Below are 25,666 nucleotides of genomic sequence, written 5' to 3' on the forward strand. Positions count from 1 at the left end.
AATGGCAATGTGGGTCAACCCACAAAAGGTAAACTGCAGCAGTTCAAGAAGGCAGCTCACCATCTCCTTCTCAAGGGCAACTAGGAATTGGCAATAAATGTTGGCCAGCCGGTGATACCCTTATCCCACAAATGAATCAAAAGACTGTGATGAGAGATGAATTCATTTCAATGCAATCTCTCAATTGCCAGAACAACCAAAGGTCAATTATTGCCTCTATTGATATTAATTTCCTTCCCTTACCCTATTAGCTCATTACTTATCTCATCTTTATTCATATGTTGTGATGTTTAAAAGAAGTCCATTATTTGTGTTTTGTAGGTCAGCACTACAAATTCTCCACAAATCCTGTGAGATAGCGCGTAGGTACAATTACTATCCATCAGGAATTGCTTTGACTTGGACCAGTTACTATGAGAGTTGCATTAACTCGGATCAAAGTTGTATTAATGAATGGAATGCAATGCAAGACTTGCAGTCCATGCGAGCAGACTCACCGCCAATGTTTGTCGATAAGTGAGTAAAGATTGCAAACTTTTGAAAAGTTTTCTTTCCAACAGAATTTCTTTGTGGATTACTTAGAGATCAGCATACGTCTCCAGATCAGACTTTTTTTTTTAAGCAAGAGTCATTTTTGACAAAACCATGCGGAGCAATGATAGGTATATGAAAAGCAAAATACTGAAGATTGTTAATTGCTATATTTACATTAAATTTATTTAACATGTTGCTCTGTCTGTTTCTTGGCCCTTGTTCAGTTTTTACACTTCTTTTCTCCCTTGCATTGCTTTTGAAGCAGTTTCAACAAGGAGCATAGAGAATCCCCTGCAATTTTCAGTGTCATGTGTGCTGACCTTTGCTTAATGTGATTGAGATTTTTGGAAAGCATTTAATGTGCTGTTCAAATTAAATTCTAACTGATTTCTTACTGCGAATAAGCTAATGCATTAAACAAAGAGATATGATATGTTCCTTTTTCTCATGAGCCTATATTTTGAAATATATAAGTTACCATCAGGCTAGTAGTGATTTTGAATGCTTTGTGTTCAAAAAAGAAATGACGGCTACAACCATGAGTTTTTTATTCTCCTTTGCCTTGCACTGGAGTTGAAATTCTTCTCTCTCTGCGTTCATGATATTCAACATTCAACAATATTCTGTAACACTGATATTGACTCCCCACAAAATCCATCACAGCCCCTGCTCCCCTCATCTTAAAAAGGAAAGCTTCAAGGGATTTTTTTGTTGTTTTTCTTGCCAATTTCCTACTGCAAACCAACTTCCAGTGTAGAAATCAGATATGCAACTTGAACCTCAGAAACTTTTAACTGTGGAGAGAATCACAGCTATTTCCAGATTTATAAAAACTTTTTAATATTCAGCATAGTGCTCTTATTTCTATTTTTTATGCAAGAACTATGTGAAGTCCTAGTGCTCTACTAATTGTTTCTAAACTTCAAAAATACTAATTTCACACAAATTGCAATGTGATTGACTCATGTATACCGATGTGACTCTGATGTCATTTTTTAAACTTTTTTTGGTTAGCTCTTTTGGATTTTGGTATGCAGATAAGGTGATTAACTTTGAGAAAAACATATTTGTGTGTTTTTTTTTTACAGACCAACCGAGAATGAACTAACTGAACGATTAATAAAAAATAAACTAAGATCTATAATGATGAGCAAAGACTTGGAAAATGTCACATCTAAAGATGTAAGTTTGCAATTGAGCCAGATAAATATGCTCCAAGTTGTAGAAAAGTTACTTGAGAGTAACATGGAAATTTTATCATTGATTTATATCAATAACTGTAAGAAAAGTCATTCTTATTTAGCTACTCCTTGAACCAGTTATTTTGTGCTTGCATCTTAATTGATACTGATCTCCGTTAATCCATGTTAATCGAATCAAAGGTGTATGATTTTTTTTCTATCAATCAAAATATGCTTAATCTGTATTTTAATACAGAAAAAGGTTAATTCATGGCAAAATATAAGTTTAACTTGAATCTGTCGTACTTGGATGATTGTCCTGCTTTTGCTTGTATTTTCGTCTTTTCAATAAGACCTCAAATATTTATATTGTTTTTTGACCTGCAGTAGAATTGTTGGTTAACTAAACAAAGAAAAACAGAATATCTGGAATATGTGGATCTAGTCACAAAAGGAAAATAGGGAAATGCTCCTCATTTGTTTTGTTCAGCTCTGCATCCCAATCAAAAAGATGTTTGAATTGGATACCTGCTTGTCTGTCTAGGCAGAGAACAGGCAGGTGATTTGCTTGAAAGTGCAGATAGAAGAAGCAATCAAAAAACATTTTTGGGGTTCTAGAATGTTATTACATTTCTGTAAGGCAATGCTCAGCTTTGGAAGACCCTTTGCAGAATTGAAAGCAGAGGAAATGTACACTGTAAATGTTCCAAAAAGATACAAAGGATAAAAAATTACGATCATGGTAGACATGCGATACTGTCACTGCTTACACTAAAGTGAGCAACATTAAGAAGTGACTTAACAGTGGGTTTTTAAATTGTTAGGTTTTCTGGTGAAATATTTTTTAAAAACTAATTTCTCTGGGCAGTAGGTCAGTGACTTGGAAAATTAAATTTAAAAATGAAACAGTGATTTCTGAGGTTGTGGAATGTTTTAATGTAGATTTGTTCAATCATGGAATGCTTCCCAAATGTCATTGATGTAGATATGCTTGGACCTTTCAAGAGAAAAGTAGATAAACATTTGAAAAGGAGGAAGATAGAAATTTTGAGGAGAGAACTGAGCCAAGTGACTAGCTTGGGATTGAGCCAGCAAAGAATTGATGCAGATGCAATGGACTGCACCTTTTTTATGCTGTAAGTTTCTAGGCTTTCGATGAAGAGTAATCTGAGAATTGGAACAGTGAATACATATTTTACTGGCTTAAAAATCAGCATGTAATTCATTCAGAGCCAGATATTGTCACAGTACAACATAGAGATAAATATACAGGTCTAAGTCCTGGATTGTGTGGTGTTACTTGATTTTGGTGAGAGCAGCAGTTGAAAACTGCATTTTACTTCAGCACCCTAAACAACAGTCAGGGCCAGAGAACCCACAGAGTACACACTTGGTCATCTGGCAAAGACAACATATGCTACAATTATGAAACCGTTTGCTACCACTATTTAAGAAAGGTGGTAAGGACAAGCCATGGAACAAGAGACTGGTGAACCTGATGTTGGTGATGGGCAAGTTGTTGGAGGGAACCCCGAGGGACAGGATTTATGTATACTTGGAAAGGCAAGGACTGATTAGGGATAGTCAGCATGGCTTTGTGTGTGGGAAATCATGTTTCACGAACTTGATTGAGTTTTTTGAAGAAGTAACAAAGAGGATTGATGAGGGCAGAGAGGTGGACGTAATCTTTATGGACTTCAGTAAGGCATTCAACAAGGTTCCTTGTGGGAGACTGGTTAGCAAGGTTAGATCTTGTGGAATACAGGGAGAACTAGCCATTTGGATTGAGAACTGGCTCAAAGGTAGAAGACAGAGGGTACTGGCGGAGGGTTGTTTTTCAGAATGGAAACCTGTGACCAGTGGAGTGCCACAAGGATCGGTGCTGGGTCCACTATGTTTCATCATTTATATAAATGATTTGGATGTGAATATAGTAGGAATAGTTAGTAAGTTTGCAGATGACACCAAAATTGGATGTGTAGTGGACAGCGAAGAAGGTTACCTGAGATTACAACAGAATCTTGATCAAACGGGCCAATGGGCTGTGGAGTGGCAGATGGAGTTTAATTTAGATAAATGTGAGGTGCTGTATTTTGGAAAAGCAAATCAGAGCAGGACTTACAAACTTAATGGTAAGGTCCTAGGGAGTGTTGCTGAACAAAGAGACCTTGGAGTGCAGGTTCATAGCTCCTTGAAAGTGGACTCGCAGGTAGATAGGATAGTGAAGAAGGCATTTGATATGCTTTCCTTTATTGGTCAGAGTATTAAGTGTAGGAGTTGGGAGGTCATGTTGCGGCTGTACAGAACACTGGTTAGGCCACTGTTGGAATATTGCATGCAGTTGTGAAACTTGAAAGCGTTCAGAAAAGATTCACAAGGATGTTGCCAAGGTTGGAGGATTTGAGCTATAGGGAGAAGCTGATTGGGCTGGGGCTGTTTTCCCTGGAGCGTCAGAGGCTGAGGGTTGGCTTTAAAGAGGTTTATAAAATCATGAAAGGTATGAAAAGGATAAATAGACAGTCTTTTCCCTGGACTGGGGACGTCCAGAAATAGAGGGCATAGGTTTAGGGTGAGAGGGGTAAGATATAAGGGGAAACCTTTTCATGCAGATGGTTGTGCATGTATGGAATGGGCTGCTAGAGGAAGTGGTGGAAGCTGGTACAATTGCAGTGTTTAACAGGCATCTGGATGGGAATATGAATAGGAAGGGTTTAGAGGGATATGGGCCGGATGCTGGCAAATGGGACTAGATTAGGTTAGGATATCTGCTTGGCATGGACGAGTTGGACCAAAGGGCTGTTTCCCTGCTGTCCGTGTCTATGACTCTGAGCCTATAACTAGTCATAGTCGTACAGTATGGAAACAGACCCTTCCATCCAACCAGTCTGTAACGACTAAACTAGTCTCCTCTGCCTGCGCTTGACCTGTACCACTCCAAGCATTTTTTATTCATTTATTTATCTAAATGTTTCTTGAATATTGTAACTGTACCTTCATCCACTTCTTCCTCTGGAGGTTTATTTCACACACGAAGTACTCTGTGTGATAAAACTTGCCCCCATGTCTTTTTTAAATCTTTCTTCTCTCACCTTAAAGATATGTCTGCTAATCTTGAAATCCCCCACCCTTAGGAAAAGACATGTGCCATTTACTTCACCTAAACCCCTCATGATTTTATAAGCCTCTATATGTTAACCCTCAAACTCCTACACTCCAGTGAAAGAAGTCCCAGCCCATCCAGCCCCTCCTTATAACTCAATCATTCTATTCCCAGCAACATCTCTTCTGAGCCCCCTCCAGCTTAATAATATCTTTCCTATAACAGAGCAACCAGAACCATACACATTTCTCCAGAAGAGACCTCACCAAAGTCCTGTACAACTCAACATAACGTCCCAACTCCTATACTCAAAGGTCTGAGCAATGAAAACACCTTCTTAATCACCCTATCTATATGTGATGCAAATTTCAAAGAAATTTGTATCTGAACCCCTAGGTCTCTGTTCTACAACACTATCCAAGGCACTACTTTTAATTGTATAAGTCCTACCTTGTTTCTTTTAACCAAAATGCAACTCCTCACATTTATCAAAATTAAACTCCATCTCCCATCAGCCCATTGACCCAACTGATTTCTTTGTAATTTTACATAACCTTCTTCACTGTCCACTGTACCACCAATTTTGGTGTCATCCACAGACTTACTAACCATGCCTTCTATATTCTCATCTAAATCATTTATATAAATGACAAACTAAAGTGGACCCAGTATCAACCTCCACAGAACACTGCCAGTCACAGTCCTTCAGACTGAAATACAGCCTTCCACCATCACTCTGTCTTCTGCCATTAAGAGAGCTGATACTGTCCATAAAGTCAAATCCTAAGAAGTGTTTGTTCCATTAATATACAAGAAAAAACAAAGCCAACGAAACTTACACAGGTAAGTAGTTATTGCATTGTATACTTGTTACTGAAGATTTTCTTTTGTTTATAGATTCGAAATGAGTTGGAACAACAGATGAACTGCACTTTGAAAGAGTATAAAGGATTTATTGATAATGAAATGCTGATCATTTTAGGTCAGATGGATAAAGCTACCCTAATATTTGATCATCTTTATCTGGTAATATATTTGTTTCGCTATTCTGTGGCATTTCTAAATTCCAGAAAATGGAATGTTGTTTATTTTCACAAGAGTATTTGTACAAAGTTAGAGTTTATGTTTGCTGCAACTTGAATAGAACAGCTGATTTTTTTTGCATCTTGATTATAAGATATAAGAGCAAAATAGGCCTTTCAATCTACCTGCATACATTTGTGGCTTACAAACAGCACATCTGACTCATATATGACTTTACACATCATTTTTGAAGTGATTTTTGAAAAACTTTGTAGCTCAGGTTGATGATAAGTGTGTAAGTTAGCTCGCTGAGCTTGAAGGTTTGTTTTCAGATGTTTCATCACCACGCTAGGTAACATCATCAGTGAGAGTCTCCAGTGAAGTGCTGGTGGTATGTCCCACTTAAGGTGGGGGATCTCATTGCGTACCATTTTTGTTGAAAACATTGTGTAGATACTTTTCTTCTGCTTTCTATAGTTCTTGGGTGTTGCAGTGTGATGTATGTAGCCCATTGAAATAATGAAAAACTGGAAAAAAAATCTGTACAATGTTGCCAAGGAAAATGGGTACCTAATAAACAAAAACCGCCAATTCCTCAGAGGCAAACCCAAACAACTAGACACAACGCAACCAAAAGCTATAGCCACTTTACCTTACGTCAAAGACATATCAGAAATGACTTCCAGACTACTCAGATCCCTTGTTCAATTCCCGCCTCAGGCGACTGACTGTGTGGAGTTTGCACGTTCTCCCCGTGTCTGCGTGGGTTTCCTCCGGGTGCTCCGGTTTCCTCCCACAGTCCAAAAATGTGCAGGTCAGGTGAATTGGCTATGCTAAATTGCCCGTAGTGTTAGGTAAGGGGTAGATCTAGATGTAGATGTAGGGGTATGCGTGGGTTACGCTTCGGCGGGGCGGTGTGGACTTGTTGGGCCGAAGGGCCTGTTTCCACACTGTAAGTAATCTAATCTAATCTAATCTAATCTTGGCATCATGGTAACCCACAAACCCAGCAACACACTTAAGCAGTGACTAATAAACCTAAAGGATCCATTAGATATCACCAGCAAACTAATGTCATTTACAAGATACCATGCAAGAACTGTAAAAAAAAACACTACATCAGACAAACTAGCTGGAAACTTGCCACCAGGATATGTGAACACCAACTGGCCACCAAAATACATGGTCCACTATCACTAGTTTCTATACCTACAGACAAAGAAGGACACCACTTTGACTGGGACAACACAAAAAAAAATGATTCTTGTAATCCTGTTAGCTTTATGTCAACCAAACCAAAAAGCACTCAAATGGACAGTCTGTTAAAATACCTTGATGAAGCTGCCATTCATTCTCTGACAAACACAGCACCTACTGTGACAAAATTTATGAGCACATGAAACTCAACTAAGCATTGTTAATGGCCACAGCTGTTCAAATAGAATATTCTCTAGAAGGAACGAAGCGCAGGTGCAAGTTTCATTTTCAAAACAGAGTGTTTGTCTGTCTGAGTCAATCAATCAGTAAGGGAGCAGACATATAGAATTTTTTTCAAGTGTCGAGCCACGTCAGTCAAAGCCATTTCAATTACAGTAGAAACAAATGATAGAGTAAACTGACAAGGCATTTTATTATAATCTTCACTGCATTCAGACACTTTGCACATTGCAAAATGCTGTAATGGTTATGAACAAATACAGAAGGGAGGGGTCAATGTTTGATCGAATTTAGAATAAAAATCCCTATAATGAGTGACTGAATTAAAAATGTATTTTATAATACAGCACTTAATAGTGACCAATGAAGTTGTGAAAATATTTTCAAGCATTAACCTTCAAGAATGTTCCATATTCCTTGTCAGGCTTTCTGTTTTCTTTATACACCTCAAATCTGGTGTACTTTTCATGTATTTCCTCAACTCTGCACTGCCAGATAAAGTGTGGAGAAATAAATCTGATTTTCAACTGTCACTTAATGTTGGCTGCACAGGTTAACTGAGCAATACTGACTGTAAAAAGGCCAGAGGAAAGTATCATGAGTTCTGTGATGTGGAACAAAATTGGATTTCCTTATTTAAAAATAACAAACTGTGACCATTCATGCACTGAAATATGCCTCTTCACCCATGTTAAATTCAGCCCTTGATTTCAGTTAAATGTACAACATAACAGTTTTGTTTACAACTTGGTCAGGACTCATTCATACTCCGTACCCTAGCATTAACGATTTGGTTGAAGAAATTGAGTGCAATATCTCCAAATTTGCAGATGACTCTAAGCTGGGTGGCAGTGAATGCGAAGAGGCTGTACAAAGACCTGGACAGATTGACTGAGTGGGCAAATGTTTGGCAAATGCAATATAAAATTAATAAATTTGAGTTATGTACATTGTTCACAAAAATACGAAGACATGTTATTATGTGAACGGTGGCAGTTTAGGAAGAGGTGAGGTGCAATGAGACCTGCATGTCATTGTGAAACAGTCGCTGAAGGTTGACATGCAGGTGCAGCAGGTGGTGAGGAAATTTAGTGGCATGCTGGCCTTCAGAGCCAGAGGATTTGAATATCAGAGTAAAATTGTCTTGCTACAATTATACAGAACCTTGATGAAGCCACATCTTGAGTATTGTGTGCAGTTTTAGTCTCCTAATTAGCGGGAGTCTAGTGAAGGTTCACCAGACTAACTCCTGGGATTGCAGGACTGATATATGAGGAAAGACTGAATCAACTGGACTTGTACTCACTCGAATTTAGAAGAATTGGGGGTACCTCATAGAAACCTACAAAATCCTGATGGGACTGGACAGGCTAGATGTGGGAAGAATGTTCCTGATGTTGGGGAAGTCCAGAACAAGAGGTCACGGTTTAAGAATGAGGGGTAAGCCATTCAGGACTGAGATGAGGAGGAATTTCTTCACTCAGTTGTGAACCTGTAACATTCTCTCCCACAGGAAGCTATTGGGGCTAGTTTGTTAGATAGTTTTAAGAGGGCGCTGAATTTGACGCTTGTGGCAAAAGGCATCGAAGGGTATGGAGAGAAAGTGGAAATGGGATTCTGAAGTTGCATGATCAGCCATGATCATATTGAATAGTGGTGCAGGCTCGAAAGGCTGAAGGCCTACTCCTGCACTTAGTTTCTGTTTCTTACCAGTTAGACAATTCCGAGAGCTATATAAGTTGAAGAGTTATTCAAATTAAAACAGCCTGGGAAACCTGTCTTTCCACATTTCTAAAAGGGAACTGGGTGAGACTGTGTGAATTCTGCAGCAAGTAACTCCCTTTCTGGCCTCCTGTAGATGCTCCATCATCGACAAGACACAAATCATGGATGTGATAGAGTACTGTCCACTTGCCTGAATGGGTGCAGCTTAACTCAAGAAACTCAACATAATCCAGGACAATGCAGCTTGACCCATCCACCATCTTAAATTTTCGCTCCCACCATTACTGACACATTGGCAGCCTTGTGTATAATTTAGATGCATTATGCAATTTATCAAGACTGCTTTGCTTCTAAACCCTTAGCTCCTGCCATGTAGAATGACATGGGCAACAATTGCATGGGCATACCATCATTTTCAAGTTCCCTCACACACTTCATAACTTGAATTTACATTTCTTTACTCCCATTCAGTGAGTCACTTTCATGGAACTCCCTTCTTAACATGGAATACCTCAAGAAGACAACTTCCCACTATTTTCTGAAAGACTTGATTCCTTGAAAGCAGAGTTGCAGGTGGATAGGATATGAAGATGGCATTTGGTATGCTTGCCTTTATTGATCAGTGCATGAGTATAGAAGTTGGGAGGTCATGTTGCGGCTGTACAGGACATTGCTTAGACCAATTCTAGTCTCCCTGCTGTGGGCTGCTGCCAGTGTTGGATGTTTTGAGCTGTAGAAAGAGGCTGAATAGACTGCCTATTTTCGAGAACAAAACAGGACAAGACACAGGACTGGTTTGAAGCGAGCTCAAGTAAGCTCACGCTGTCATTGAGGCAAAGTGTGTTGCACCACTCGAGCACAAACACCACTCCATCCAGGCAACACTGCAAGGGCTGAGGACAGCAAGAGGCAAAGCCCAGAAACAGCCAGATACTGCGCAAATGATTACTGACTACAACTATGCGAAAGCATTCAGTCATCATTTGACACAGGCAGCATTAGTGGAGTGTACGGGAGATCAAGAAAACCATCAATCCAACCCATAGCAAGATAGCACCAGTGAAAACCATAACAGGCAAGACCATCAAAGACAAAGGCAAGCAGGTGGAGAGATGGGTGGAACATTACTCTGAACTCTACTCCAGAGAAAACAGCATCTCAGACAGCGTGCTAGACACCATGGACTGCTTGCCTGTCATGGAGGAACTGGATGCATTCCGACTGCGAAGAGCTGAGTAAAGCAATTGACAGCCTGTCTAATGGGAAGGCACCAGGATTAGATGGCATTCCACCAGAGGCCGTCAAGTGCATAAAGGGCATCTTGCTAAACCACCTGCACGAATTACTGCGCCAGTACTGGAAAGAGGGAGTAGTGCCGCAAGACATGAGAGACACTGCAACATTGTCATCCTATACAAGAACAAAGGGAACATAAGTGAATGTAACAACTATAGGGGAATCTCTTTACTGAGCATCATTGGGAACATTTTCACCCACATGGTCCTGAACAGATTGTGGAAAATTGCCAAAAGGGTATATCCCGAGTGTCGGTCCGAGCCTCCTCAGAATAATTCAGTCATTTAGTTTGAGAGGCCTTCGCAGCAGTGTGAAGAAGGGCTGTGAGGTTGCCCCCATCCTGTTCAGCATCTTTGCAGTCATGCTGAAGCACGCCTTTGAAACATAAACTGATGGTGTCTACCTGCACATCAGATTGGACGGGAGGCTGTTCAGTCTGTCCCTGCTGAGGGTGAAAACCAAGGTTTGTGAAGTACTCATCAGGGGCATGATGTTTGCAGATGATGTGGTACAGGCAACACACTCAGAAGAGCAATTGCATGGACAGCTTCTCAAAAGCCTGCTAGGACTTCAGTCTGACCATCAGCCTGAAGAAGACCAAAGTGTTAAGTGAAGACATTGAGCACCCCCCTGACATTACTATCAACAACTATGAGCTGGAGGAAGTCCATGAGTTTGCATACCTTGGCTCCACCATCATGGACAGTTTCTCCATAGACTCTGAGATCAACAGATGGATCAGACGAGCAGTCTTAACACTTGTCAGGCTGACCAAGAGATTCTGGGAGAACAGAACACTAATGACGGACACCAAGGTTACAGTCTACAGAATTTGTGTCCTCAGCACACTGCTTTACAGCAGTGAGACCTGGAGCCTGTACACCCAAACAAGTGCAACGTCTCAATGCCTTCCACCTTCACAGCCTGAGACACATCCTGAACATCAAGTGGACTGACCGAATCAGGAGGTCCCGGCCTGCTCCCAGATACTCAGCCTCTTCACCCTGCTTCATGAAGTTGCTGAACATGAATGTCAAGAGGTGGGAGGACATTGCAAGCGATTACTCTTGCTGGAGGCTGGAATTACACAGAGGTCTAAAAAGAGAAGAGAAGCTGAGGCTTGCTGCTGAAGAAAAGTGCAACTGCCGAAAAAGCAGCACCGAGACAACACCAGAGGACTGCACCTTCAAGTGCAGTTGCTGCAGCTGAGACTGCCACTCCCATGTGGGCCTCTAAAGCCACAACAACACTGCTCTACCAACAAAGCTTGAAGCAAGACTTCCTAGATGCAGGTCCATGGTCTTGTAAGACTAATGGATGCTACTGGTATTTTTCCCTGGAGCATCAGAGGCTGAGGGGTAACCTTGGAGACATTAATAAAATTCTGAGGGGCATGGTTAAGGTAAATAGCCACGTTTTTTTTCCCAGGGTGGGAGAGTCCGAAACTAGAGGGCATAGCTTTAAGGTGAGAAGGGAAAGATTTAGAGGCAACGTTTTCATGCAGAGGGTGGTGTGTGTATGGAACGAGCTACCAGAAGAAGTGGAGGTTGGTACAATTAGAACATTTAGAAGACATCTGGAAGGGTATATTGAATAGGGAGGGTTTAGAGGGATACGGACCAAATGCTGGCAAATGGGACTAGATTTATTTCGGATATCTGGTCGGCATGGATGAGGTGGACCGAAGGATCTGTTTCTATGCTGTTTATCTCTGACGTTTAGAAATGAGCAATAACTGCTGGACATGCCAGTGACACCAACATCCCCTTCAAAGAATTAAACAAAAGCAATTCAAAAGAAAAATTAATCTTCCTGTGTTCTATGCAAATTATTGCAATTATTAAATAATCTTTGATGTGTTTTCTGAAAGACATCAAGCGACATGTCCCAAGTGAAATAAATATCAACTATGTGATGGTATATGCTTGAAGTGGGTTGGAAGCAAATTTTGATTTGCTCTATTGAAACATTATTCAGTCCTCCATGGCATTGCATAACAGGGCTTTTGAACAAATGTAATCTTCAGATGAAGTTGTATTGGTGAGTGGGAAATAATTGGTTGTATGCATAGAACTCCCACTGTGAATGGAATGCCAACACAGACTATTTCAGCAGCAGTTGTGGATTTGAAAATTCCTACCTATAATGAAACTGCACGTGTAAACTTATTATACTGACCCAGCATCCTTCTGCTAGAGGTGGCATTGTGCAGTTGCCATTATAAATGCAAACATCATATTACAAGTTGGTAAAAGGAATGAAACCAGTCAGACCATGTGCATTGACCAAAACACTAGAAATGACAACAGCATACAATCATGTTGACCTTACAAAGTTATCCTGACTAACATCAAGGGGCTGGTGCTAAAATTGGGAGAGCTGCCCCACAGACTTGTCAAACAGTAGCCTGACAGTTATTCTCACAGAAATATACTCTACAGACCATGTCCCAGATACTACTATCATCATCCCATGACATGTTCTGTCAGACGTGGCGGCACATTGATATACATTTGGGATGGAATTGCTCTGGGAATCCTCAATGTTGATTCTGAATCTCATGATGTCTCATGATACCAGGTCAAATCTGGGCACGGCTGATGAATCCGTTCTCCTCCAGGTTGAACACCATTTGGAGGAAGCACTGAAGGTGGTAAAGGCACAGAATGTACACCAGGTAGAAGACTTCAATGTCTCTTACCAAGACTGGCCGAGTAACCCCACTACTGGCTATGTGACAGAGTCCAAAATGACTTAGATGCTAGAATGGCTTGCAGCCGATACTGAAGAAAGTGATAAGACAGATTAGTGAGGATGAGATAAAGTACATTTTTCTACTTATTTTATGTACACTTCTACTTAACAGAATAAGTAGAAGTCACCACTGCACAGTCTTTTTGGAGACAAAATCACATTGTTACATTAAGGATACACTGTGGGTCTACATGTGGTGCTAAGGGCTAACAGCAGAATTTTATTCAGTCAAAATCTGTAACCTCATGACCCAGCATATGCTGACTCTAACATTTTTACCAAGCCAGGGAATCAACCTAGTTTCACTGAAGTGTGCAGGAGGGCATGCCAGCAGCAGCACCAGGCATTCATTAACTGAGGTGCCAACCTGGGGAAGCTGCAATGCATACCTGGCAGTATAAACAGCATGCACTTGAGCCAAGCAATCCCACAAACAACAGTTCTGCAGACTTGCCACAATCAATTCTAAATGGTGTTGGATAATTTAAAAACTCCTTGAAGAGGAGACTCCAAAATATACCCATCCTCAATGATGAGAGTCAAGCATGCCACTGCAAAATTCTAAATTGAAGTTGCCCGCATTTTCAGCCAGAAATACCAAGTAGACTATCAATCTCAGCCTCCTGAAATCCCCAGCATCATAGATTCCACTCTTTCGCTACCAATCTTAAGCCAATTTAATTCACTCTATATGATATCAAAGGAGGCTGAAAGCACAATATACTGCAAAGACCACAGACTATCAAAATGTTCCGGCAATGCTACTAAAAACTTGTGCTGCCAAACTAGTCGAGTCCCTAATCAGTACCTTCATAAATCGAGACCTCTGACATGTAGATTTGTGAGAATATCAAGGATTGCAAGTTCTTGTCCCAGCCACACACATTGGACTTGGGACTATACCACTATTCGTTCACTGTCACTGAGTCAAGACCCTAGAACTCTCTTCCCAGTTACACTGTGCATGTGCCTACACCATATGGACTGCACTCATTCAAGAAGAAAACTTACCACTGCCTTCTCAAAACCAATTATGAGTTGACAATAAATTCTGCCCTAGTTGGTGACATCTACATCTCATGAATGAATGAATAAATAAAGTATGAAAAATTTACAATGTAAAACTTTGTGTGTGGAAATGTGCCAATTTTAATGAATCTAATAGATTTCTGAAGGTAGAACAGTTGATATGGTGTACATGGATTTATCAAGGCGTTTGATGAGGTTCCCATAGTCGGCTCATTCAGAAAGTAAGGAGGCATGCATTACAGAATTGGCCTGTCCACGTGGTGGTAGATGGACAATATTCAACCTGGAGTTTGGTGACCAGTGGTGTTCTGCAGGGAAATGTTCTAGGACCTCTGCTCTTTGATTTTTATAAATGACTTGGATGAGGGAGTGGAAAGGTGAGTTAGTAAGTTTGCTGATGACACAAAGGTTGATGGAATTATGGATCGTGTGAAGGGCTTTTTAGGTTGCAACAGGACATTGACAGGATACAAAACTGGGCTGAGAAGTGGCAGATGGAGTTCAAACTGCAAAAGTGTAAAGTGATTCATTTTGAAAGGTCGAATTTCAATGCAGAATACAGGATTAAAGGCAGGATTCTTGGCATTGTGGAGGAATAGAGGGATCTTGGGGTCCATGTCCATAGATCCCTCAAAGTTGCCACCCAAGCTGTTAGGGTTGTTAAGAAGGCATATGGTGTGTTGGCTTTCATTAGCAGGGGGATTGAGTTCAAGAGCTGAGAGGTTATGCTGCAGCTCTGTAGAGTCCTGGTTAGACCATACTTGGAATATTGGGTTCAGTTCTGGTCACGTCATTATAGGAAAGATGTGGAAGCTTTAGAGATGGTGCAGAGGAGATTTACCAGGATGCTGCCTGGCCTGGAGGGCATGCCTTATGAAGAAAGAACAAAGAACATTTACAGCCCAGGAACAGGTCATTCGGCCGTCCGAGCCTGAGTCTATGCAAATCCACTGTCTAAACCTGTCGCCCAATTCCTAAGCATCTGTATCCCTCTGCTCCCCACCCACCCAGTTTGTGTCATCTGCAAACTTATTGATCAGACCAACAATGTCCTCTTCCAAATCATTTATGTATATTACAAACAACAGCGGCCCCAGCACTGATCCCTGTGGAACATTACTGGTCACCTTTCTCCATTTCGAGAAACCCCCTTCAATTCCTACTCTCTGCCTCCTGTTGCTTAACTAGTTCTTTATCCATCTAGCTAGAACACACTACACACCATGTGACTTCAATTTCTCCATTAGTTTATCATGGGAACCTTATCAAACACCTTACTAAAGTCCATGTATATGACACCTACAGCCCACCCTTCATCTATCAACTTGGTCACTTCCTCAAAGAACTCTAATAAATTGGTAAGGCACGATCTACCCCGCACAAACCATGTTGCCTATCACTAATAAGCCCATTCTTTTCCAGATATAAATAGATTTTATCCCTTAGTATCTTCTCCAGCAACTTTCCCACCACTGATGTCAGGCTCACTAGTCTGTAGTTACCTGGAATATTCCTACTACCCTTCTTGTAAGGGGGGGGGGACAACATGAGCAACCCTCCAGTTATCTGGCACCTCACTTGTGTTTAAGGTTGCTACAAAGGTAACTGTCAGGGCCCCAGCTGTTTCCTCTCTCGCCTCCCTCAGCAACCTGGGATAGATCCCATCCGGTCCTGAGGATATGTCCACCTTAATATCCTTTAGGCTACCCAAAACACCTTCCGTCCTTATATCAACATAATCCAGAGTAAATAAACTTCTATCTCTAATCTCAGCATTTATCATCTCCCATTCCTCAGTGACCACTGATGAGTAATCATTGAGAAACTCACCCATTTTCTCAGGTTCGACACAACCTTCCTTCCTTATCCTTTAATGGACCAACCCCTTTCTCTGGTACCTCCTTGCTTCTTATATAAGAATAAAAGGCCTTGGGATTCTCCCTAATTCTGCTAACCAAAACTATTTCATGACCCCGTTTAGCCCACTTGATTCCTCGTTTAAAAATGTTCCTACTCTCCCAATATTTCTCCAAGGCCCATTCTGTTCTTAGTTGCCTGGACTTTAAGTACACTTTTCTCTTCTCCTCTTGGCTAGTTGTACGATTTCTCCTGTCATCCATAGTTCACGAATCCTGCCTTTCCTATCCCTTGTTTTCAAAGGAATAGGAAAGGCAAGGTTGAGGGAGCTAGGGCTTTTCTCATTGGAACGAAGAACGATGAGAGGTGACTTGATACAAGTGTACAAGATGTTGAGAGGCATAGATAGAGTGGATGGACAGAAACTTTTTCCCAGGGTGGAAATGTCTTCCACGAGGGGGCATGATTTTAAGGTAATTGAAGTTTTAGGGAGATGTTAGAGGTAGGTAGAGTGGTGGGTGCGTGGAATAAACTACCAGCAGTGGTGGTAGAGTCAGATACATTAGGGACATTTAAGCAACTTTTGGATAGGCACATGGAAGTTAGTACAATGAAGGGTATATAGGTTAATATGATCTTAGAGTAGGATAAAAGGCCAGCAAAACATAGAGGGCCGAAGGGCCTGTATTGTGCTGTACTGTTCTTTTGTAATTCAAAATTAAACAAAATTTATGACAGCCCTGCCAAACATGAAAAACTGCTTTGTTTAAAACTACATCCAGTATCTTGTGCAAACATTTGAGCAGCTCTGCCTCCAATAAATGCTTTTAATCGATGTAAAAATATTTCTCTCAGTACACAGGAAACTCATTAAAACAATACAGGCAATGCTTGTAATTTCATTGAAATGTACTAACCCCTGTAGTTGTATCAAAAAGAGAATTTTTCAGTTATGTTTTCTAACAACAGTATGAGAAATGGAGCTTCGCTTTACAAATCTTATATTCAAAATGACAGTAGTATTTGCCACTTACCAGTCACCATTCTTCATAATGTGTAAAGCACTTTCTTACATTTGGAACATCTTATAAGTTGCTATATAAACAAAAATCATTGTCCTTTTTTGCTCAAACTCTAGTCCTAACAAAATTGAGTCCAAATTTAAAATGTTCACAGTACAATGGCATTAAGAATCGACTTGTAGGAAAGTGGTAAAGCACGTAACTGAAATAAAAGGAAATTATAATTTCAGGTCTGTGCTGAATTAATTATCCCCAACTGAATCTACACCTGATCTTTGTTCCCTGGGTCAAGGCAAATAAGATTAACAAATTTTTAAGTTGTCTTTTAATGTTAATAAGCAAGTCCCAAGATGTGTGGCAGAGACATAAGCAAAGAAGTCGATATATGAGCAGGGGAAGTTCACACAGGGTCCCTTACAGAAAGCAGTGGGGTTTAAGAATGGAAAACTAGAGTATGGGACTGAAAGTGCTAAAGAAGAGTGAGGGGAATCACAAACTTTGTTACAGTAGTCAAGAGTGCAGTAGAGAATATAAATGGAAGGAGAGTAGGTAAGGAGGGCTGAAATAGCGATGAAGTCAACAAGGCTGTAGAGTCACTGTGAATTTGAGAAATGGATGGACATTTTTTTGGAGGAAGCTTGATTGGGGTTGGTGGGGCAGTGGCTGACGATTTTCGAGATGATGTAAGGAGGGTGAAAAAGATGGAGTAGTTGAACGGTATTAGGAGAGCAGGGAGCCTGTACATGAAGTACAGAAAGCTGTAACAGGTAACTAGGAAGGCTAATAAAATGTTGGCCCTTATTTCAAAAGGATTGAAGTATGAAAATAGGAAAATTGTACTGCAACTGTACAAGGTGCTGGTGAGATCTGGAGTATTATGAGCAATTTCGGCCCCATGGTTTATGGAAAGAATACATTTCATTTGGAAGCAGTTCAGAGAAGGTTCATTCGGATGATGCCTGGTATGGAGGGATTGTCTTATCAGGAAAGGCTAAACAGATTGGGATGCCATCCTCTGGTGTTTAGAAGAATGAGAGGTGATTTTACTGAAACATATAGAATTCTTAAGGGGCTTGACAGGGTAAATTATGAGCAGATGTTTCCCCTCATGGGAGGGTCAGGATCAGAAGGCATAGTCTCATGATAAAGGGGTGTCAGTTTAAGACTGTGATGAGGAGAATTTTCGTCTCTGAAGTTTGAGTGTCTTTGGAACTCCTTGCAATGGAGAGCTGTGGGGGCAGAGTCCTTTTGTTTATTAGATGCAAAGATTCTTGATCAGTAGGGGAATCAAAGGTTTTGGAGACATGGTGGATCAGGCATGAGGGGTTGAACAGCCCAGTTCCTATTTCTTATGGCCTAAGGATACGGCTTGCTGATTTTGTCAAGCATGTGGCTGGACTAGATGGGGTGACTGGTTATGTTTTCATACAATGTTTCTATTCCTGATCATCATCCAGTGATCTTGCTGGAAAGTCTGCAAAAATGAATGTTGGATGAGGGTGAGATTGGATTTGAGTGTGATACCCTCTTTTGATCTTATAAAACACACATTGATTCCCCTATAATTTGGTGCCTAAAAAGAGGTGAAAATATTTTAAGAAATATTTGAAACAGGGTTAGAATCTCCAATACAGAAGTCAAAAACAGCTACCTTCAGCAAATAAACTTCCACTTTTAATCAAGGATAAAGTCTCCTCACAATTCCCAACTGGTAACTTTCTCTTATATGCTTCTGTCTATGGAGTGACTCCATTGTTGAAAGCTCATGCATATAATTTAACACAGGTGTTGGTGCTGGCCCCAGTTACAGATAAGAAAACTGGAAGCAACCCTGCTTTTTTTTGAGAGAGAGAGAGAGAGACCTGACTTAATTTCTGTGGCCACTAGGCAATTAATTGCCTGATATAGTGGCACTTGTTCTTTGAAGGGAAAGATCCTGCCCTTAAGAACTGTCAACTATTCACAAGGTTGGCAGTTCTGTAGCTGTAGCAGCACCTCCAAGAAAGGTGGACACTGTTGGGAATGCACTTAGTCTAGAGCAGCAACATGGGCAACACTCTGAACTGATAAGTTAGTTTGGGGTCACCAGCGCAAATAGGGCAGGCCCTATCAGGCTTGTGGAGGATGTTTCTGTGGAGGTTGCATCCAGGGACTGCAGTGCCCATTAAGGAAGTCACTGGTAACTTCTGGCAAAATATACGTAGTGGGAAAGTGGTCCAATTTAATCCTGTAGACATGACAACTGTCCTCCAGAAACGCCCCAATGCCCCAAACCTGAAGGTCCTATGGGCCACGTTTAATCAGTCATGCAATGGTCCATTGATGGATTATTTTGAAATGCCACGGAAGGTGTACCTGCAATAGCTGCCAACTAAAAGCTGTAGTTTGTCTCAACAGCAATAGTCTGTTTTTGTCTAAGTAGTTCTTCAGTATTCAGTAAAATCAATTTATGTTAAACATTTTGTTGTGTATCCGAAGCATAATTATGGCTGTGTCTTGCAAGTAAATTATGTGCACTTAGCAGATTGAATGCTTCTGTGAGCTGACAGCTGCCATAAATAACTGTTGTGCCCTTTGTGCTAATTAACTTATGGGATGTGCTTAATTTAGTATGTCTTTGATTCAGCTGGAGGCTTGACATCCCAGTAATTCCAATGACTCTATGCTGTCAAAACTCTGATGTATATTCAGAAATTATTTTTAAAAGTTTTGTATAATCAGCTGAATGCTGCAGGACTAAGTTTAGGTGTTACTAATAAATGTTTTAATTAATTTGGACATTTAGAAATTTGCAGTATGTAGAAAAGTTCAAAATTAACAAATTATGGCCTGCAAGTTAGGAACACTTCACCATAAAACTGTCAAACATGAAAATTACTCATCTGAGCAAGATGACAGATAGGGTCAAAAGGCAATTCTGGAACAATGACCTGAATATACCATATGGATAGCAGTGAGTTGAGGGGTGTGTAGGTTAAGTTATTATATTTTACATTAGGATTAAACCTTGGCACAACATCGTGGGCCAAAGGGGCCTGTACTGTGCTGTAGTTTTCTATGTTCTATACTAATTTTAAGACAGCATGAAACTGAAAGAAAGGGCTTCAGAGAACCCCTAGAATCTTAATGGTCTAAGATCTGTATACTTCTGTTTATGACAGACATACTAAGTCATCAGTTTTGTTTTGAATTCACAGCAGAGCACTGAGAATTCAGTTGAGAAAAATCAAGAATTGATGAAATAACTCCAAGGAGGCCGGTGTCCAGTCACCAAGTTACCCATTATTTACATGTGCAAAGTACAAGGACTCTGACTACTTGCTCAGAGCCATGCCCAAGAATGTGATGATTCTTTGGCTCTCCTATTTGTATCTGTCAGCCAGGGTTCCCTGATTGGCCCAGGTTAATAGCCCCAGTCCAGAATTTCGTACTCAATGACATCTATGTGGCCTAAATTCCACTTGCTACATTTGAGTTCAGAAGCAAGTTTACTTTCTCTCCTAACAATGTTCAGTACAGCCACTGCAAGTCTTTTTTTTTCTCTTGTTTATGAATTTCCAAGCCAGCAGAGCTTCGGATAGAAATCTTTTAAGTTCCTATGAGGTTAGCCTATCAGATTTGTGAAAAGTTTAAGTCATCAGACTCTGAGAAGAATTATAAAATTGTCCCAATAGTTCAAGAACGAGAAACTGGAAAGTTTCTACTTAAACTTAAGTTTTTAGTTTAGGAGCATAAGTTTGGAAAATTAATGGCAAGGCATTGGCAAACCCATAAACAACCTTTTGTAAAATCTGAGGATGAAATCCATCAAGAGCCAGAGACTTGTCAGTCCACAACTCGATCAGTTTTCTCAATTCCATTTCCCTGGTGATTGTAATTTTACACACGCTTAATTAGTATTTGTATTTTTTCTAAATTACTGTAGAAACTCACGCTATCCAGTTTTCAACTTCTGGCTGGAAATCGTACTCTGATTTCTTCCCCTCATTAATGTTGTAGCTATTCTTTGCTGTTCTTCTTTGTCAAATCATGTGACCTGTCATTCCTCTTTGGGCAATTATGATTTTTTCTAAGTTTGATGTTTTCCTTAACTTTTTAGTTAACAACGGATGGCGAATCCTGTCTTTGTAATTTTTCTTCATCATAGATATAATGCCTGCCAGATATATGAAATAATTACATTTTTCTAAGTATTTTGAAATACCCCCTTAAATATCTGCCATTGTTTCTGTGTTGATCTATCCTCTAGCCTGATATCTTCGTTCACTTCAACCAGCTTAGCTTTCATGCCTACTCGGGTGAAAGTGAGGACTGCAGATGCTGGAGATCAGAGACAAGATTAGAATGGTGCTGGAAAAGCATAGCAGGTCAGGCAGTATCCGAGGAGCAGGAAAATCGATGTTTCAGGCAGGAGCCCTTCATCATGCCTACTTAGTTACCCTGACTTACTTTTTTTTTATTTTCAGACTGGATGTAAAAATTAGTCATTGTATGATTGCTGCTACTTAATGGTACCTGCCTGATTTTGAGGTCATTTATTAATCCTGTCACACTACACAATGCTGAGTCCAATATTACTTGCTTTCTGGTTGGTTTCCAGATGTGCAGCGAAAGAAACTCTCTCAAGCATTTATGATATCCTCATCCAAGTTAAATTACCTATCTGATTTTTCCAGTTTGTATGTCAAAGGAAATTAACCATGCTTATTGATACGCCTTTGTCACAAGCACTCAATTTTTCCTTTTGTAAACTTCATCCTACATGCTGGTTACTGTTGAGAAGTCTGTAGATAGCCCCTACCAGTGACCTATTTCCTCATCTCCATCCAGATTAATACTACATTTGGCTAGTTAATTGCCTAGAAGTATAGAACGGAAAAAAAAGAGCTACCTTTTAAACCCAATATCTTATCTTTTAAAGTAGCCTGCTAACATTCTGGATTAGTGGTACTGGAAGAGCACAGCAGTTCAGGCAGCATCCAACGAGCAGCGAAATCGACGTTTCGGGCAAGAGACCTATCACCTTCATCTCCTCCCCCACTCACCCATTGTACTCTATGCTACTCTATCCCCATCCCCACCCTCCTCTAGCTTATCTCTCCACGCTTCAGGCTCACTGCCTTTATTCCTGATGAAGGGCTTTTGCCCGAAACGTCGATTTCGCTGCTCGTTGGATGCTGCCTGAACTGCTGTGCTCTTCCAGCACCACTAATCCAGAATTTGGTTTCCAGCATCTGCAGTTATTGTTTTTTACCTCGTTGATTTTAACCCTACAGCGAATCCTCTTGCAAGGATGCCTGCCTTGAAGAAGTTTACCTCCTCTCTCTACAAGAATCTCAGGGAGTCCCTCTCCCACTGCAACTCCCAGGTCATTTCCTCTGCCCTGAAGCTCTTCAACCATGTCGTGAAACAAACTCGGTTCCACAACCGCATTTGCTTCCTCAGTGCATGCCTCCGTAACCAACTCATCCCACACGGACTCCGGACCACCTTTAAACCAGCAGAGTTCGGACCCGAACAGGACAAACAGTACAGACTACAGATTCAAAAACACCAGCAACAGTTCTCCTTCAAGATCCTCCGCTCCACGCTTGCAGCAATGCGCCGGCACCTAACCTCTCTCCATTCACCCCTGCCTCAGCTGAGGGCCACACACTCTCAGAATTGCAAAGGACCCACTCTGTACTACATCCTCAGGAGAATTCATACTCTCAACAAACAGTATTTCAATTCCACCTCAAACATCAAAAACTAAGTACAACAAACTTTTATCTACCCACCTCCATAACTAGCGTTCCTCAAACATTCCAGAAGATTCCCCTGGCCTCGGAAACGCCATTAGCCATGCGGCTGACGCAGCTACCACCCCCACGCTGAGTGATGATGTCACTTCCGGCCCCATCATGGCCACTCCCACAGCCACTTCCGGCCCTCACATCATCGCTGATGCCACATGCTCAGTGACTTCCGTCACCCCTACTGCCATGATCACCACCACTTCCGCCCCCACCAGCGCCACTCACCTGAATTCTGCTGACACGCCCCCCACAGACCCCACTGTCACTATCCCCACCCCCCAGAACCCCAAGGGGAACATTACCCCTGCTCATGCCTCCACCGCCATTCCCCCCACCATCACACCCACTCCAGGTACTGGCTCCGACCCCACTCCCAGCTCCACACCCACACCAGATCCCAGCTCCCTGCCCTACCGAGTTTTCACCATCCCTCCAGACCTCCTCCTCACTGAGGACGAACAATCAGTCCTCAGCAAAGGATTCACCTTCATCCCCCTCCGTCCACGCATCAATAAATTTGATACACGCCGTGACATCGAGCACTTCTTCCATCGCCTCTGCCTCCGAGCTTACTTTCACAATCAGGACTCCCGCCCACCTTCCGAGGACCCCTACACCCACCTCCAACACACTGCATCCACCTGGACACCCCGTGCTGGCCTATTACCTGCCCTCGACCTCTTCATTTCCAACTGCCGCTGGGGCATTAACCGCCTCAACCTGTCGAACCCCCCCCCCCTCCCCCACTCCAACCTCTCACCCTCGCAACGCGCAGCCCTCCAATCCCTCTGCTCCAATCCCAACCTCACCATCAAGCCAAACGCCAACTCGAGGACACCTCTTCCTACTGCCCCCTCGATCATGACCCCATCCCCCATCACCAAACCATCATCTCCCAGACCATACAGAACCTCATCACCTCAGGAGATCTCCCACCCACAGCTTCCAACCTCATAGTCCAGGAACCCCGCACTGCCCGGTTCTACCTCCTTCCCAAGATCCACAAGCCTGACCACCCTGGCCGGCCCATTGTCTCAGCATGCTCCTGCCCCACTGAACTCATCTCTACCTACCTCGACACTGTCCTATCCCCCCTAGTCCAGGAACTCCCCACGTACGTTAGAGACACCACCCACGCCCTCCACCTCCTCCAAGACTTCCGTTTCCCCGGCCCCCAACGCCTTATCTTCACCATGGATATTCAATCCCGAAACACCTCCATCCGCCATAACCAAAGCCTCCAAGCCCTCTGTTTTTTCCTCTCCAGACGTCCCCAACAGTACCCTTCCACCGACACTCTCCCATTCATTTGGCCGAACTGGTCCTCACCCTTAACAATTTCTCCTTTGAATCCTTCCACTTCCTCCAGACCATGGGCACACGTATGGGCCCCAGCTATGCCTGTCTCTTTGTTGGCTACGTAGAACAGTTGATCTTCCGTAATTACACCGGCACCACTCCCCACCTCTTCCTCCGCTACATTGATGACTGCATTAGCACCACCTCGTGCTCCCGCGAGGAGGTTGAGCAATTCATCAACTTCACCAACACATTCCACCCTGACCTTAAATTTACCTGGACCATCTCTGACACCTCCCTCCCCTTCCTGGACCTCTCCATCTCCATTAGTGACGACCGACTTGACACTGACATTTTTTACAAACCCACCGACTCCCATAGCTACCTGGATTACACCTCTTCCCACCCTATCTCTTGCAAAAATGCCATCCCGTATTCCCAATTTTTCCACCTCCGCCGTATCTGCTCCCAGGTGGACCAGTTCCACCATAGAACACACCAGATGGCCTCCTTCTTTAGAGACCGCAATTTCCCTTCCCACGTGGTTAAAGATGCCCTCCAGCGCATCTCGTCCACATCCCGCACCTCCGCCCTCAGACCCCACCCCTCCAACCGTAACAAGGACAGAACGCCCCTGGTGCTCACCTTCCACCCTACAAACCTTCGCATCAACCAAATCATCCGCCGACATTTCCGCCACCTTCAAAAAGACCCCACCACCAGGGATATATTTCCCTCCCCACCCCTTTCCGCTTTCCGCCTTCCGCAAAGACCGTTCCCTCCGTGACTACCTGGTCAGGTCCACACACCTCTACGACCCACCCTCCCATTCTGGCACTTTTCCCTGCCACCGCAGGAACTGTAAAACCTGTGCCCACACCACCTCCCTCACCTCTATCCAAGGCCCTAAAGGAGCCTTCCACATCCATCAAGGTTTTGCCTGCACATCCACTAATATCATTTATTGTATCAGTTGCTCCTGATGTGGTCTCCCCTACATTGGGGAGACTGGGCGCCTCCTAGCAGAGCGCTTTAGGGAACATCTCCGAGACACCCGCACCAATCAACCAGACCGCCCTGTGGCCCAACATTTCAACTCCCCCTCCCACTGTGCCGAGGACATGGAGGTCCTGGGCCTCCTTCACTGCCGCTCCCTCATCACCACGATGCCTGGAGGAAGAACGCCTCATCTTCCGCCTAGGAACACTTCAACCCCAGGGCATCAATGTGGACTTCAACAGCTTCTTCATTTCCCCTTCCCCCACCTCATCCTAGTTTCAAACTTCCAGTTCAGCCCTGTCTCCTTGACTTGTCCGACCTGCCTAGTTCCTTTTCCACCTATCCACTCCACCCTCCCCTCCCTGACCTATCTCCTTCATCTCCTTCCCCCACTCACCCATTGTACTCTATGCTACTCTCTCCCCACCCCACCCTCTTCTAGCTTATCTCTCCATGCTTCAGGCTCACTGCCTTTATTCCTGATGAAGGGCTTTTGCCTGAAACGTCGATTTCGCTGCTCGTTGGATGCTGCCTGAACTGCTGTGCTCTTCCAGCACCACTAATCCAGTATTTGGTTTCCAGCATCTGCAGTTATTGTTTTTACCTAGCCTG

The 25,666-nt window shown here is 42.4% G+C and overlaps 1 protein-coding gene across 5 annotated transcripts in view; it reads left to right on the top strand.

Annotated features, from left to right (window-relative positions):
- The window catches only part of LOC140488125 (protein phosphatase Slingshot homolog 1-like), a 125,304-nt gene that overhangs the window by 71,102 nt on the left and 28,536 nt on the right, over positions 1 to 25,666 (top strand). For all 5 annotated transcript variants that reach the window (XM_072587925.1, XM_072587926.1, XM_072587928.1 and 2 more), the window contains 3 exons: positions 322 to 516; positions 1,623 to 1,716; positions 5,713 to 5,841. In XM_072587925.1, coding sequence (XP_072444026.1) covers positions 322 to 516; positions 1,623 to 1,716; positions 5,713 to 5,841 — 418 coding nt within the window. The remainder of the gene's footprint in view (positions 1 to 321; positions 517 to 1,622; positions 1,717 to 5,712; positions 5,842 to 25,666) is intronic.

Source organism: Chiloscyllium punctatum, chromosome 17 (assembly GCF_047496795.1).
Source record: "Chiloscyllium punctatum isolate Juve2018m chromosome 17, sChiPun1.3, whole genome shotgun sequence".
In the NCBI taxonomy this organism is placed as follows: Eukaryota; Metazoa; Chordata; class Chondrichthyes; order Orectolobiformes; family Hemiscylliidae; genus Chiloscyllium; species Chiloscyllium punctatum.